At 42.6% G+C, this 15,233-nt stretch overlaps 1 protein-coding gene across 1 annotated transcript; it reads left to right on the top strand.

The window, feature by feature from the left end:
- The first annotated feature begins 13,171 nt into the window (after nt 1-13,171).
- On the top strand, nt 13,172-13,915 carry LOC134290583 (uncharacterized). Its single transcript, XM_062857748.1, has one exon. It carries the CDS (start codon nt 13,172-13,174, stop codon nt 13,913-13,915), a length of 744 nt encoding a protein of 247 aa, XP_062713732.1.
- The last annotated feature ends 1,318 nt before the right edge of the window (nt 13,916-15,233 follow it).

Raw genomic sequence — 15,233 nt, 5'->3', positions numbered from 1 at the left:
TTCCTGGAGGAATCCCTGGATTCTTGGAATAATGCGTGTATAAACTCCGGGAGGATGATTTCTTGGATAAATTGCCGTTGTAATTTCTGAACGAATTACTGCTTTAATTTCTTTGGGAATTCCTAAGTAATATCTGCAGGAGTTCTTGGGGTAATTTCTGAGGCAATTCCTGGTGGAATTCTTGAAGGTATTCCTGGAGAAGTCCCAGAATCAAATGCTGAAGAAATGCCTGGATGAGTCCCTGGAAGAATGCCTATGAAAATCCCTGGAGAAACTCTTGGAGTAATGCCTGGAGGTATTCCTAAAAGAATTCCTGGAGGAATTCCTAGAGCGATCCCTATTGGATTCCCTAGAGAAGCTCCTGAAGGAATGCCTGGAGACATGCCTGTGCGAATTTCTGGAGGAATATCTAGAGAAATTCCTCGAAAAATCTTGAGAAGAACTCCTGGAAGAATTTCTGGTAGATTTTCTTAAAGAATCGTTGGAAAACTTTCAGGTAGAATCCCTGGAGAAATCCTTTAAAGATTTTCTGGAGAAACTCCTCGAGGAATCCCTAGTGGAATTTCTACAGGAATTTCCTGAGGTATCTCTAGAGAAATACCTGGAGGAATTCCTCGAGGAATCCTTGAGAAAGCTCCAGAAGAACTTCTGGAGGAATCCCTTCAGAAATTCCATTAGCAATTTCCAGATTAATGTCTGGAGGAATTCCAGAAAAAAAACTTAGAAGAACATCTGGATGAATTATTGGAGGAATTATCGAAGGAATTCCTGGAGGAATCTCTGGAAGAATCTTTAGAGGAATCCCTGAAGGAATTTCTGGTAAATACCTGGACCAATTCCTGAAGAAATTCCTGGAGAAAATGCTGGTGGGATTCCTGGAGGGATCCCATGAATTAATTTCTGGTGAAATCTCTGGAGGAATCCTTGGAAACTGGATTCTGGAAGAATTCCCGGAAAAATCCTGAAAGAATTACTGAAGAAATTCTTAAAAGAATTTTAAAAAGAAATTCGTGGAGGATTTCTGGATCAAATCCTGGATCAATTCTTGGGGTGATTCCTGGAGGTATTCTTGGTGGTAATCCTGCAGGAAATGCCTGGATGAAATCCAGAATACATGAGGTAAATTCTGCAAGAATTCCTGAGTTAATATCTGCAGGAATTCCTGGTGGAATTCTCAAATGCATTCCAGGAGGAGTCCCAAAATTAAATCCAGAAGGAATGGCTGGATGAATCCCTGGAGAAATCCCTATAGAAATCCCTGGAGATATTTCTGAAAGAATTCCTGGAGAAACTCCTAAAAAAATTCGTGGAGGAATTCCAAGAGAAATCCCTAGAGGAACTCCTGAAGGAATGCCTGGAGGAGCTTCTGAAGGAATTCCAGTACATACCTGAGGGAATTTCTAGAGAAATTCCTTGAGCTATCTTCTAAGGATCTCATGGAGAAATTTCCAGAGAAATCCCTAGAGGAATTTCCGGAGGGTTTCCTTGAAGAATCACTGGAGAACTTTCAGGAATAATCTTTGGAGGAATTCTTTGACAAATCCCTGAAAGAATTGTTGAAGAAGTTCCTGGATGAACCCCTGGTGGAATCTCTATAGGAATTGCTTAAGGTATATCTAGGAGGAAGTTTTAATGTGATCTCTAGCGGACTTTATAGAGGAATTTCTGGATGAATCCCTGTAGGAATTTTTAGGCGAATCCCTGAAGGAATTCACAGAGGAATCCTGGAACAACTCCTGAAGAAATTTCTGGAGGAATCCCAAGCAGAGTGGTTGGAGTCATTTTTAAAACAATCCCGAAAGGTTTTGTACCAGGAGCCTTTACCCCCTTTACCACTCTTGTATTCTGGTCACGTGAAATAATTGGCCACCTGAAGTTCGTCTGGAGTCCCGTTGCATTCTGGGCTTTTAGCAAAAAGTTTGTCTGGCAGAATCCATGCCTCGTGTTGTCCAGAAGTGCGACCTACAGCACCAGACCATGTATTCTGCCTCGAGTCCAGAGGAGTCTAGCGTTTTCTTCGCCGGACCGTCTAGTTCTACGTGGTGCCAGTTACTGGACACCACTTGACGCCACAACGCTACCACCTATAATACCTGTCACGTCGCATTACCCCCCCCCCCTTTTTGTTAAAGAAGGGATCCGCCAACCCCATTGGCGGAAAATTGTTATCCACTTTAGGACCTCGTATCCGTTATAAAACGGTCACACACGGCGACTCGGGAGTCGAGATGGCTCCCTAGTCTAATAGCAAAAGACCCGCCATCGTCCACTGTAAGACGATTGCCTCAGGCCGTTGGTCTCAACCGTAAAGGAGGGACTCTTCTCAGCACGGTCGTCCCGGTCTCGTCCTGGGTCGTGCCGTCCTGGTCCGACAAAGAAGCAAGACGCTTGATACCCGGATCCATCCAGCAACGCCCGCTGGTCCCCGTCGGTCGAGCACTGACCCAACAAACCTGCCATTCCATTTCCGAGCTGCCCCGGCGGTGAAATTCCGGCCACACGGTAGTGTAGCGGCTGCTCGCTTACACACTCTTGGAATTTTGGTTGTAAATACATAGCCGTCTCGGCAAATGTCGCACTGCCTACTGCCTGCCTACTGTGTTTTTTGACATTCAGTTCCATAGCGAAGTGCCCCGCAAGGTCATTTGTATGGGAGCCCCCCGTTCCAGAGACCGGAGAGGTCTCACACCAAGCTAAGAACCTTCCCCGGCCCCAAAAATACCCACACACAAAATTTCACACGGATCGGTTCAGTAGTTTCCGAATCCATAGCGGTCAGACAGACAGACAGACAGACAGACAGACAGACAGACAGACAGACAGACAGACAGACAGACAGACAGACAGACAGACAGACAGACAGACAGACAGACGGAAATCCATTTTTATATATATAGATTAATGGTCAAAATTTCATTACATTCGGTTTATTGAATCCGGAGATATAACAGCTCAAAGTTGGCTATCGGATAATTTTACCTTTTTCAAAAATCTTTATAACTTTGTGAAGAATTGTTCGATCTTTTCCAAATTTGGTCCACTAATACACAACTAGTTGAAGAACTTACAGTAAAAATTTGAGAATATTTGATACACTTTTCGAATAGTTACAGCTAATTAAACATTTTTTGAAAAGTGAAAATTTTGCCAGTCTCGGTCATTTTGTCTATCCCCTGTAGGTTGAAACTAGAGAGACAGGAAGGTAGCAGCACGAAGAACTTGAAATCTGACCCGATCCATGAAATAGATCAATGCAGGTCAAAACTTACTAAACTTGAAGCCATGCTTCGCGAAGACGCGACCACCGTTTGTAAGGATCGACTACTACACTTAGGTGCGAGAGTTCAATTGGAATTGCGTCGTGCATCAAATGACCTAAGAGATGAGTTAGGGAAAATGTTCGTAGTTGTAACGGACCATTTGTATTATTTCTATTACAAGTCGGTAGAATTTGAAGATGACAATGGAAGAGAGGACGAAGAAGTGCTTGGCGTAGAAGATATGGCTGATATTCCCATGCTAGAGGATATTCTAAGGTAGTGGTGCTCATCCTGCGGCCCGCGGGCCGCATGCGGCCCTCAAAGCCTTGAGATGCGGCTCGCGGAGTACTTTTCGACGTACAGAAATTTTTGAACGATTTTTTGGAATAACTCGTTCATTTTCTTAAGAAATCGAACAAAAAAGTTTAGCTGACCAATTTTCACAGTGTTAAACACAAACAAAATGTTAAAAATACAAAAAGAACAATCCGTTCCGGTAAGATTCGAACTCACGACTCCGACATATTCCGACGTCGTATAGCTAAGCCACAAAACCAGTCACGAAAAAAAAATAGTTCTGGTGCCACGGTGCCATTGTAGCTCAAATATCTCAAACAACTTTAGAAGAAATTCCTGGAGCAACAAAATATATTCTGAAAACTACAAACAAAAATCCAAGATCAATTGCAGCAACGGCTTAGAAAAATCTGAATATTAATCTTGAAGCAGCTTTAAAAGATAATTTTTAAGAAACTGTCAGAAATAATTGTAAAGAATCTCAAGCAGAAAAAAACCGGAACATCTTTAGGATAAATTTCAATAGCAGCATAGGAGCATTCCTGGAGGCACTGTGGGAAATATTTATGAAACATTCTGGTTTATGTTGAAGTTCATTGAAAACTTCAAGATATTTTTAAAAGATTTTAATAAAAATATTAAGCTGCAACTCCAGAAAAGACTTATGGAAATACTTCACATAAATGTTCGAGAAATTCCAGGAATATTTCTAGAGAAGCTTCAGGAATTCTACAAGAAATACTTGGAAAAGATTCATGAAAAAATCGTGAAGTAACTTCAGAGCCATTCCAAAGGTAAATCCAAGAAAAGTTCTTGGAGGCGTTCCAAGGGAATTCTAGAAATACTGAAAGAAACTCCAGAAAATTTTCTGAATAAGCAATTTCAAGATAAGCTGTTGAAGAAATTACTTGAAAATCTTCTGGACCAACTCCAGAATAAAGTTCAAATGAAGATCCAGCATTTTTGGAGCGTTTCAGAAGAAATTCATATAAAAGTTGCATGAGAAATTTCTGAAGTGGCTTCAAGGCAATCTTACACAAGTTCTGAACGGTTTAGATTTTCAACAAATGTGCTTTTTTTATCTGTATAACGGGATTTTTAGCCCTAGGCTAGTTCATCTCGGGACCCACGCTTAACTTCCCTTCCGATGGAAGAACTCACATTTTGTGTTGTAAAATGGTTGTTTTTGTTCATCGATATTCTATGTGGCCCGCCGGTCGATCCCGAATTGTAAATTTGGCCCGCGGTATGCTTTAGCCTGAGCACCACTGTTCTAAGGGAAACTGAGGGTAAAGTCGAGATGGTACCGGTTCCTCTAATAGTTTTGCTGAAAGAGTTAGAGCGATGTCTGCGGGCGGAACAGGCAGAAGAAAGCCTTGCGCTTGAAGTGGCAAATTTATCCAGTCAGTTGCAAGATGTTTTTCACCGCAAGGAAACTTGGAATAAACAGGTTCAAACGGACAATTTAGAATATTTTCCCCCAGGCCTCCGGTGATATCTTCTTCCGCCAGCTCGGTAGTTTTTTGCCCTCTGACATCAATCCAGAGTAGTGCGTGCAAAGTTGGTGGAGAATTTAATTTGCGTAACAGTTTTGGGGCACACCCGACCTACAGCTCAGGTCTAGGATCGGCACCATACGCTGGTGCAAGTAGTGTTACGCGTTCCTTATGGAGTAACCCAATTCCCTCGGTTTCTATTCAACCTACCCTCTTCAACAATCCAGCTTCGTCAGAGCATGTTTCGGGATGGCAAAATTCTTTTCCTACGTGGAACAACTCTGTTCCAACTCAGTCTTCGACTATCCCGCCAGCGACAGGGTTTTGGAATTCCCAATCCAGTGGGTGGAATCCAATGCAAAACTTTTCGGTTCCTTGGCACCCTCCAACTCCCACGCTTCAACACCGAACTTTGCCGGTATCGAAATGGACGATCGATAAATATTCAAGAGACGATCAGGGGTTGAACTTGAATGAATTTTTGTTCAAGGTGAAAAGCCTGGCTCTTTCTGAACGAGTGTCAGATGCTGAATTATTTGATTCGGCTTTACACCTCTTTAGTGGACCAGCCTTAAATTGGTATAACTCTATGCGAACGACTGGTCGTCTTTTCAGTTGGGACCATTTGGTGATGGAGCTCCGTTGCGCTTTTGTGCATCAAGACTTCGACAATATGGTCAAAATGAAAGTGTACCTACGCAAGCAACAGAGGAATGCATCTTTTCAATCTTACTATTACGATCTGGAAAAAATATTCCGCTCTATGAGTTGTCAAATTCCCGAGGACGAAACAATGAAGATCGTAAATCAAAATATGTGATCGGATTACCGAAGGCAATTGACATTTTTACCTATTTATGACCTCCTGTCGCTTATTGCTGCGGGAAGGAGAGTTGATGCAAACAATTTCTCTCTCTACAACAAAATGTTCGGGACCGAGAAATCGATCAACGCGGTAGCTACCGACACCGCACGGAAGCAGGAGATTAAGAAAGCTCCAGTGCGATCGGAACATCGACCAGGAAATCCCGGAAATTTCGGTCGTCAAAATCAAAACCCTAGCCAAACACATCCATCCCTCTCGGGAAGTAATGCTCCTCGCGTTCCCCCGAAAATCAATCAAGCCAGTTCTTCAACTGCAGCGCAATCGTCTCAGTCTGGAAACCCTCAGAGGACTACACCCCACAAAACTTAAAAACTACCATCAGTATTGGAAAAATTGGTGGATGAGCATCGTCCTCCGGGAATGAGCTCATGCTACAACTGTGGCAAGCAAAATCATCAACATGAACATGCCCAGAACCAAAACGAGTGTTTTGTTTGATTTGTGCATTCAAAGGCTTTGAGACCCTGAACTGTCCATACTGTCGAAAAAAAAGGCATTCAGACGAACCAAAGTCGTGGTTCGTCGAATCTCATCCCACGCGAATAGACCCGTCTAGTCAGCCCAGGGACTCTTCTGGTGAATATAGTTCTAGAAAACATGTATGCCCCTAACCAAGAAGTGAACCAGATAACCCTCAAAGACAATGACGATAATCGACTCTACGCCCATGTTAAATTTTATGGTATCCCCACTCTAGCATTACTTGATAGCGGGAGCCAATCCACCCTGATCAACGAGAATATTTTTTTTAAACGAAAGCCCGCCTGCTCCCTCTGGATTGCCCTGTTATTTCAAAAACTGCAGGCGGCAATATTCTAGAAGTTAAGGGACAGATTTATGCTCCCTTTACACTGAATAATCACACAAAAGTTTTGAAACCCCTCGTGGTTCCACAGCTAGCAGTTGATTGTCTGTATGGAATGGACTTTTGGCACGAGTTCGATATTTTTCCTACAGTTCAGTACACTACTTTTGCAGAAGAGCTGATGGCAGCCAAACCTAGCCCCGAATCCACCCTTACTCTCAAGTAGAAATCCTATACATAGAGATGAGCGGAAGTTACATACGTCGATTCGGCAACGCTGTTTGTTTTGTTTACAACAGCTGCCAACACTTGCTACAAAGCTAGATGTTCAAACTTTGTGCGTGACTTCGTTGTGGTTCAAGTTGTTTTGTCTACATTTTCTAATTATGGTATTTTTTTTTCTTCAAAATTTTGTAGAAATAGCGGAGCAATCGAAGAAATCTGAAATTCATTGCAAAAGTGTTACGCTAATCATATCGGCAGAAGTGAAGCAAGAAGCAGCAATGGAAGTTTTTTCGACAAGTTGAGCAACAAAAGTGTCGTCATAAGCATGAGCTTTTGAAAGCAGAATTAATATTTTTTATCTTTTTACTAAACATACATATGCCGCCAATATCTCGATATTAAAAATAAATAATTTTAATTTTTTTAATTCCGATTGCAATACCGTTCAAACGACGCCTTCCTACGAACGATAAGCATGTTCATTTGGCTCACACTTTGACAGTTCTCTCTGCACGATTGGCTCATAATGGTCGCCTCCGCAGATCTCTATAATGTAGGATTACTTCTCTCGAGGAGCAGCGCAAGATTGATGAGGTTAAGCAGTCTTTTAAAGTCGCTCTCGCTGGACAGCTAAACGTAACTCCTTCAATATCCCATTCAATTGAATTGAAGGAGGAACGGAAAGACAAGCCGGCTGTAAGGCAATTTACATACGTGATGTCCCCGAAAGTTCAAGGGTTGGTTTCACAGGAACTTTAGCGAATGTTAAGCTTGGGAATAATCGAGCGAACTAATTCGGATTGGGCCTTGAATGTGGTGCCTATTATAAAACCAAGTGGGAAAGTTAGGCTTTGTTTGGACGCTCGAAAGATTAATGAGAAAACCGTACGTGACTCCTACCCTTTACCTCACCCTGGACGCATTCTGAGCCAACTCCCAAGGGCAAAGTATCTTTCCACAATTGATTTGTCGGAAGCATTCCTTCAAATCCCTTTGGAACGGAATTCCAGAAAGCACACCTCATTTTGCGTCCAGGGCAAAGGGTTGTTCCGGTTCACCCGCCTCCCATTCGGTCTCATTAACAGTCCAGCAACGCTGGCGCGTTTAATAGATCGAGTGTTGGGATTCGGGGAACTGGAACCAAACGTTTTCGTTTATTTAGATGACATAGTCATAGTAAGCGAAACGTTTGAGGAGCACGTACGGTTGCTCTTGGAAGTCTCTCGGCGTCTGTCGTCGGCCAATTTAGCCATAAATCTAGAGAAGTCCAAATTCGGTGTATCAGAGTTGCCATTCACAGGGTACCTCCTTTCTACAGACGGATTACGACCGAATCCGGAGAAAGTTCGGCCCATAGTCGAATATGAAAGGCCAGGGACGATCTGGAAACTTCGGAGGTTCCTAGGAATGGGCAACTACTACCGCCGCTTTATTCCAGATTTCAGCGGCATGGTAGCATCCTTGACCGAGTTTCTCAAACCTAAATCCAAGGTTATTCACTGGTCAAAAAAGGCTGAAACAGCTTTCAACACAGTAAAAGAACGGCTAATCACTGCTCCTGTTTTGAGTAGTCCGGATTTCGGGAAGGAATTTATTATTCAAACGGACGCTTCGGACGTAGCGGTCGCGGGTGTTCTCTCGTAAATACAGAATGGCCAAGAACATGTAATTTCCTATTTCGCCCATAAACTAACCACACCGCAGGGAACTATCACCCCGCGGAAAAAGAGGCGTTAGCCGCGCTGCTTTCTATAGAAGCCTTTCGTGGTTATGTGGAATGTAGCCATTTCACTGTGGTTACAGATTCCGCGGCATTAACCTACATTCTCACTACTTCTTGGAAGGTAAGATCTAAGTGCAGTCGATGGAGTTTGAATTTGCAACAACATGACATGACTATTATCCACCGTAAAGGGAAAGATAATGTGGTGGCGGATGCGCTGTCGAGAAGTGTCGCTGCAATTCCAAACTCCACCGACCCATTGTGGTACACTTCATTGAAAGAAAAAGTGATAGAAAATCCGGACAACTACATAGGTTTTCGGGTCACAGATGGACAATTGTTCAAGTTTGTATCCGCCGGAGATGCTATATACGATAGGAGATACGAATGGAAGATTTTCCCGCCTCCCGAGAGTCACCTGAACATCATAAAGGCTAACCATGACGAGGCAATGCACCTTGGCTACGAAAAAACGTTAGCCAAAATACGCCAGAGGTTTAACTGGCCTCAGATGGCTAAGGAAATAAAGCAGCATATTCAGAACTGTGGCACTTGTAAAGAGACCAAAGGACCCTCGGTACCCGTTACACCTCCAATGGGCGAGATGCGTATAGCAGAACACCCATGTCAGATTATATCCGCTGATTTCATAGGTCCCTTGCCGCGGAGTAAAAAGGGCAACTAGTACCTCCTAGTTGTCTCAGATCTTTTTAGTAATTGGGTGATGTTTTACCCGACTAAACGAATTGAAAGTTCAAGCTTGTGCACTGCCTTACGGGATATGTGGTTCTAACGCAACTCCACACCCGAAAATATAATTACAGACAACGGAACCTGTTTCCTATCTCGAGAATTTAAAGTGCTTTTGGATAAATTTGAGGTTCAGCATTGGCTCAATTCCCGTTATCATTTGCAGGCGAACCCGGTAGAGAGCGTAAACATGACGGTGAATGCGGCAATCAGAACCTATGCCAGAGGTGATCAACGGTTGTGGGACACGCGACTGCTAGAAATTGAGTCCATCTTAAATAGTAGCATTCATAGCTCAAGTAACTTCACTCCTTTTTTTGTCACCCATGGCCACGAGATGTTTCTCCAAGATGGCGATCACAAGCGTACTCTTTCCTCAGACCAACAAGAGGAACAAAAGTCTATCCATTTTGGAGAACTTTATGCCAAGGTCAAGGCCAATTTAGCCAAAGCCAACGAGACTTGCCGTAAACATTATAATCTTCGGCATTGTCGCTTTCCGAATGCTTATGCACCCGGACAGCTAGTCTACAGAAAAAATATGCGACTGTCGAGCGTGGCAGATAGTTATAATGCGAAATATGGCTCTCAGTATTTACCATATAAAATTAAAGCCAAAATTGGGACATCTTCGTATGACCTCGAAGACCTAGATGGAAAACCTTCAGGTATTTGGCCAGCGGTTCACCTAAAGCCAGGTTGATCCAGAATTAAGATTAATATGAGTATATCATTATGCTCAGCGTTTTTTTTTTTTGCCGATTCCAGCAAACGGCAGGTCATTGCACTCACACTGGTGTCAGGAGGGTCACATCAAGGTTAACGGCGTAGACTCCTTTCCGACAATTCGCGTAGGTGGCTATACGTTTTCGCGTAAGTTTTAGACACCGGAAAATAGTACTAGATTAGAAATTCTACTATTAGTTAGCATCATGCATCCCATTTTGGCCAGATTAGCCCGGCCGTTGCTGTCTTAGAATAAAATAAAAATATACATATTTTAAATAAATAAACCAGGGGTTTGGCGAGATCAAACCCTCCCGAAGTTTCAGCGGGGACTGAATCCACCAAAAACCTCGCTTCCTCTGCTAGCTTTTAACTGGGCACTCATTTAGAGAGTACTCATACCCGGTACGATTCTCTCGACTAGCCTCGAGGCGTACCATTTAAACAGAATACATCCATACTAGTTGATACATAAGGGATCCCAATTGCTTCATAGGTTCCGGACGCGGAGTGCTATATAAATTATAAACAATAGAAGGTCGACCAAAATAGATAGCAATCACATTAGTGGCGGTGTTAACCCTCTAATACCCAAATTTTTGATTTTGATCTAAATATCATTTTTCGTCATCTAAAATCGATTTAAACATGCTTTGGAAGATGATTCTTTTTAATTCTCGATTTCGTGAATTTCAGTTTTTGATTTTTCTAATTTTTATTTTTGAACATCCCCACACTTTTATATTTTTCCTGGAAGCCAATTTGGGGAACGGATTTTTTGAGATGAAAACATTTTGAGATTTTATGATTATTGTTGAAATATTATTATTTTAATTTTTTTTCACAGAAAATTTTATTTTCCGTGTAATTTTAAGGAAAATAATTTTAGAGTGTATTCGATTCCCTTAAACTATAAAACAAGGATAGAATGATTTGGGAAAAATTTAAAATATGTTAATTGTAGCGATTCAATACAAAATAAACAATGACTTCTAAAAGGTGACTAAAACATCAATTTTTCAATGATTTTAAAAAAATGTAAATACGCTTTAAAATACACCAAAAATCATTTTGGGGTATACAGAACAGTCGTAAATATCAGCCAAAAATATATAAAAAATGATTTTCCACGAAACAAAAATTACAAAAATGCTCAAACTATACCCCGTCTAAAGGCGGGATTGGGTATTAGAGGGTTAAGACCAGGGTTGTGCAGTTTCAGGAGGATCAATGTCGAATGACACTCGCTCTAACCATCACTTCATACGACAAACACAGTCCATCAAAACATATTCGATTCACGCAAAAGCCACTCAAGCCAACCCTCGTTCAATGCAGAGTCAACCACATCCAACAGCAGCGATCGTCTCTTGTTTTCGAACCACACGATGAAACACCGAAGCGAGTTTTTGTTCTACGCTTTGCATTTTATTCATAGGGCGTGCTATGTTTGTGTTTGCTGCGCCATGCAATACTACTTAACAAATTGACCCTCATCCTGGCATTTTCAGACGAGAGTCACTCAGCAGTGAGTGACATAGCTCTGCGTCGGAACGACGGTTAAGAAGCGTTCGGCTACTCAAGAGATTTGCAGAGAAAGAGCGTGGCGGCGGCAGCCACCGTATCTATGCGTTCGTCTCGAATGTGTTCGATAGCAACATAGAGACGGTCGGCTGTAGCGTTGATGGAGGAAGAAGGGCAATGTTAATGTTGCGGCTTTTTTGTGTTATGATGGTGATAATGCACAAGACTGGTTAAGACTCATAGGCCACTAAAGTCTACAGTAAGAGAAGTGTGTATAGAAAGAATGCAAGAAGAGTGAATGAGAACACACAATACGCGACGCGACACAAGACAACACTTATCGTTCTTACAATCGTCAAGAAAAGATTTAAAAAATTACCTTTTGTCAACCGGTTTCGGGCGAGATCTTGCCCATCTTCAGGACAATGTCCGACTGACTGCGTTGTGTTCGTACGTTGTTCGTATACGTCCAAAAGAAGAGAAATTTACTCTATCGTCAAGTCTGCTAGGTCGAAGAGACACGATGCGATGGGAGGGTCATCCTCATTCATCAATTGCTTTTTCGACCCTGTGATGAACATGGACTCCCATGCATTCAAATGCGAAAATTTGTTGACACATTTGAGCAGTTTCGCTTCTTCCCAGTTGATGTTATGATTACTGCTCGCTGTATGAACTGCCACGCTGGATTCGTTTTGTTTGTTTGTGTCAACGGCATTCTTATGTTCCCTGATTCTGGTTTTGAATTTCCGGCGTGTCTGACCTATGTAGACAGCTGGACAGTCCCTGCACGGAATTTCATAAATTCCTGACTGCTCATCCGGGGGAACCTTATCCTTCAGATTGCAAAGTAGTTACCGTAACGTGTTGGCGCTTTTGTGCACTACTTGCAATCCATGTCGTTGAAGCTTCGATTTTATTGGGTTGGTTACTTTAGGGTAGAACGGTAGGCTAATCCTTTTTGTTTGCCCTGCTATTGGCTCCAGCGTTGTTATGTTCTGACGGTGTTTTTTGCGTTTGTGTTTTTGTAGAATTTTATCTACGAAAGTTCTGTTGTATCAATTGACCTCGGCTGCAGCGTAAATTCGATTTTGTTCCTCCTTGAATTCTACGCTGTCCAACGGTACATTGTAAAGCCGGTGAGCCATAGTTGCCATTTTTTCGGTAGGGGTACGGATGTTGGACGAGATCGGGCGCATACCTACCGGATTCTTATGAATCTTTGGTAAGCAATACAAGGATGCCACCGTCGGGTTTGGAACATGGAACTTTCTTTCCAACCTGTCTTCGCCCATCAAGTTAGCTACCTTCTTCCGAACATGATTCACTTCCTCAACCATTCTGTTAAGAGGATCTTTCGGCTTTCCGTTTTTTAAAGTAAACTCTTCATACGGACCGGCACTGATCATATCCCGAACGCGCGAGTCGTAATCTTCTCTATCCATAATCACTACCGCGTTCCCCTTATCGGCACGAGAAATGAGAAAATACCCTGTAAAGCATGGAAAAGGTGTTAAAAACTCGGTGGATTTGGTTGAGCAGCTAGAGGGGTTCAAATTGCGACGAGGTGAAATTCTGGTATCGTTCGATGTCGCCGCTCTATTTCCGAGCGTACCAGCCACTGAAGCTCTGCAAAGCCTGCGCCGATACTTGGAACGGTGCCGAGTGCCGCTGAACCACATCGAGGCTTATCTCTCTGTTGCTAAGGTCTGTATGAACCAAAATTTTTTCAACTTCCGGGGAAAATACTACAAACAGACCTTCGGCCTGAGCATGGGTAGTAAGCTCTCACCACTTCTGGCCGATTTGTTTATGAGCGATCTAGAAAATGAAACCCAGAAACAGAAGCTTTTTCCCCGAGTGTGGTGGCGCTACGTAGACGATGTTTTCGCCCCGGTGAAGGAACGGTACGTAGACCAGACACTTAGCATGCTAAATTCACAACATGAAACGATCAAATTCATGGTTGAGAAGGAAGTAGACGGGAAATTGCCTTTCTTGGATCTGATGATTCGCAGAGACGAGGATAACACTCTGAAATTTGGGATTTATCGCAAACCAACTAGCACAGATCGGTACATAACATCCGATTCCAACCACTTTGGTACCCAAAAGCAAGCCGCCTTCCATTCTATGGCTCACCGGCTTTACAATGTACCGTTGGACAGCGTAGAATTCAAGGAGGAACAAAATCGAATTTACGCTGCAGCCGAGGTCAATTGATACAACAGAACTTTCGTAGATAAAATTCTACAAAAACACAAACGCAAAAAACACCGTCAGAACATAACAACGCTGGAGCCAATAGCAGGACAAACAAAAAGGATTAGCCTACCGTTCTACCCTAAAGTAACCAACCCAATAAAATCGAAGCTTCAACGACATGGATTGCAAGTAGTGCACAAAAGCGCCAACACGTTACGGTAACTACTTTGCAATCTGAAGGATAAGGTTCCCCCGGATGAGCAGTCAGGAATTTATGAAATTCCGTGCAGGGACTGTCCAGCTGTCTACATAGGTCAGACACGCCGGAAATTCAAAACCAGAATCAGGGAACATAAGAATGCCGTTCACACAAACAAACAAAACGAACAGTGGTGGCATCGTGGTTACTCCAAGTTACTCACTGAGTAACCAGCTCTTGAAGCAAAAAATAATATATTTCAACTCCCAGTATGAGCGCTCTCGCAAAAATATGATACACATATAACACTGAGGATAACTGACACTGAGGAAGAATACAAGTGGCAGTCGAAATACGCGTATCTGTCAAAGGATAAGCAACATAGGGCGGAAGACCGATTACACTCATTCGAATAACAAAATATTCTTAGTGAAATTATGTATGAATTGTTTGCGCCCTGCTTTAGATACAGCGCATCAAAGTTATTTTTTAAATAGTTTCCCGCCCTGTTCAGGCTCGTGTACAGAATAGGCGAATTTTCAGTAAAAGATGGAAGGGCGCCTAATATATGGAACTTAGGTATTGGGAGGAGTTTATCTCCCAAAACCCTTCATTGGGTACGAGCTTGGCGCCCTCTTATAGGTGCCAACCGTCACAAGTTGGGAAGACGGCAAAGCTCTCCAAACTTGGACAAATTGGAACTTTTTTCAGACTAATGCTATAGTTTTCAATTCCTGAAAAAGCGCGCCATCAAGCAGTTGAAACTGCACCGCGCCCGCGGCGAGGTATTTTGGTAGTGTTGTACTTTTTGCAACGACGCGCGTCCTGAACAGTTAAATATGACAAGTTGGCACGTATGCACAAAACAAAAATGCTTTAGTTTCAGCGCCCCCGTAGGTGTATAAAAAGTTCGTTCATAGAATGGAGAATTCGGAATGTTTTCTTCCCCTTTCTAGCACATCACCTCTATGATTTTTTCGATATGGTAGCGCCCACCAAATAAAAACTTCCTTTCCGATATTTTTGCTAATATTTGCGCTCCCATTCCTTATCGAATAAGAAAATATAGAACTTCATAATTTTGGAAGGGCGGAAGAGTCTCTTATAATCTCTAAAGTGATTGCTTAAGTGATTTTT

This window comes from Aedes albopictus, chromosome 3 (genome assembly GCF_035046485.1).
Source record: "Aedes albopictus strain Foshan chromosome 3, AalbF5, whole genome shotgun sequence".
NCBI lineage: Eukaryota > Metazoa > Arthropoda > Insecta > Diptera > Culicidae > Aedes > Aedes albopictus.
The sequence above is the reverse complement of the archived record's forward strand: the minus strand, read 5'-3'. Positions and strand labels throughout refer to the sequence as shown.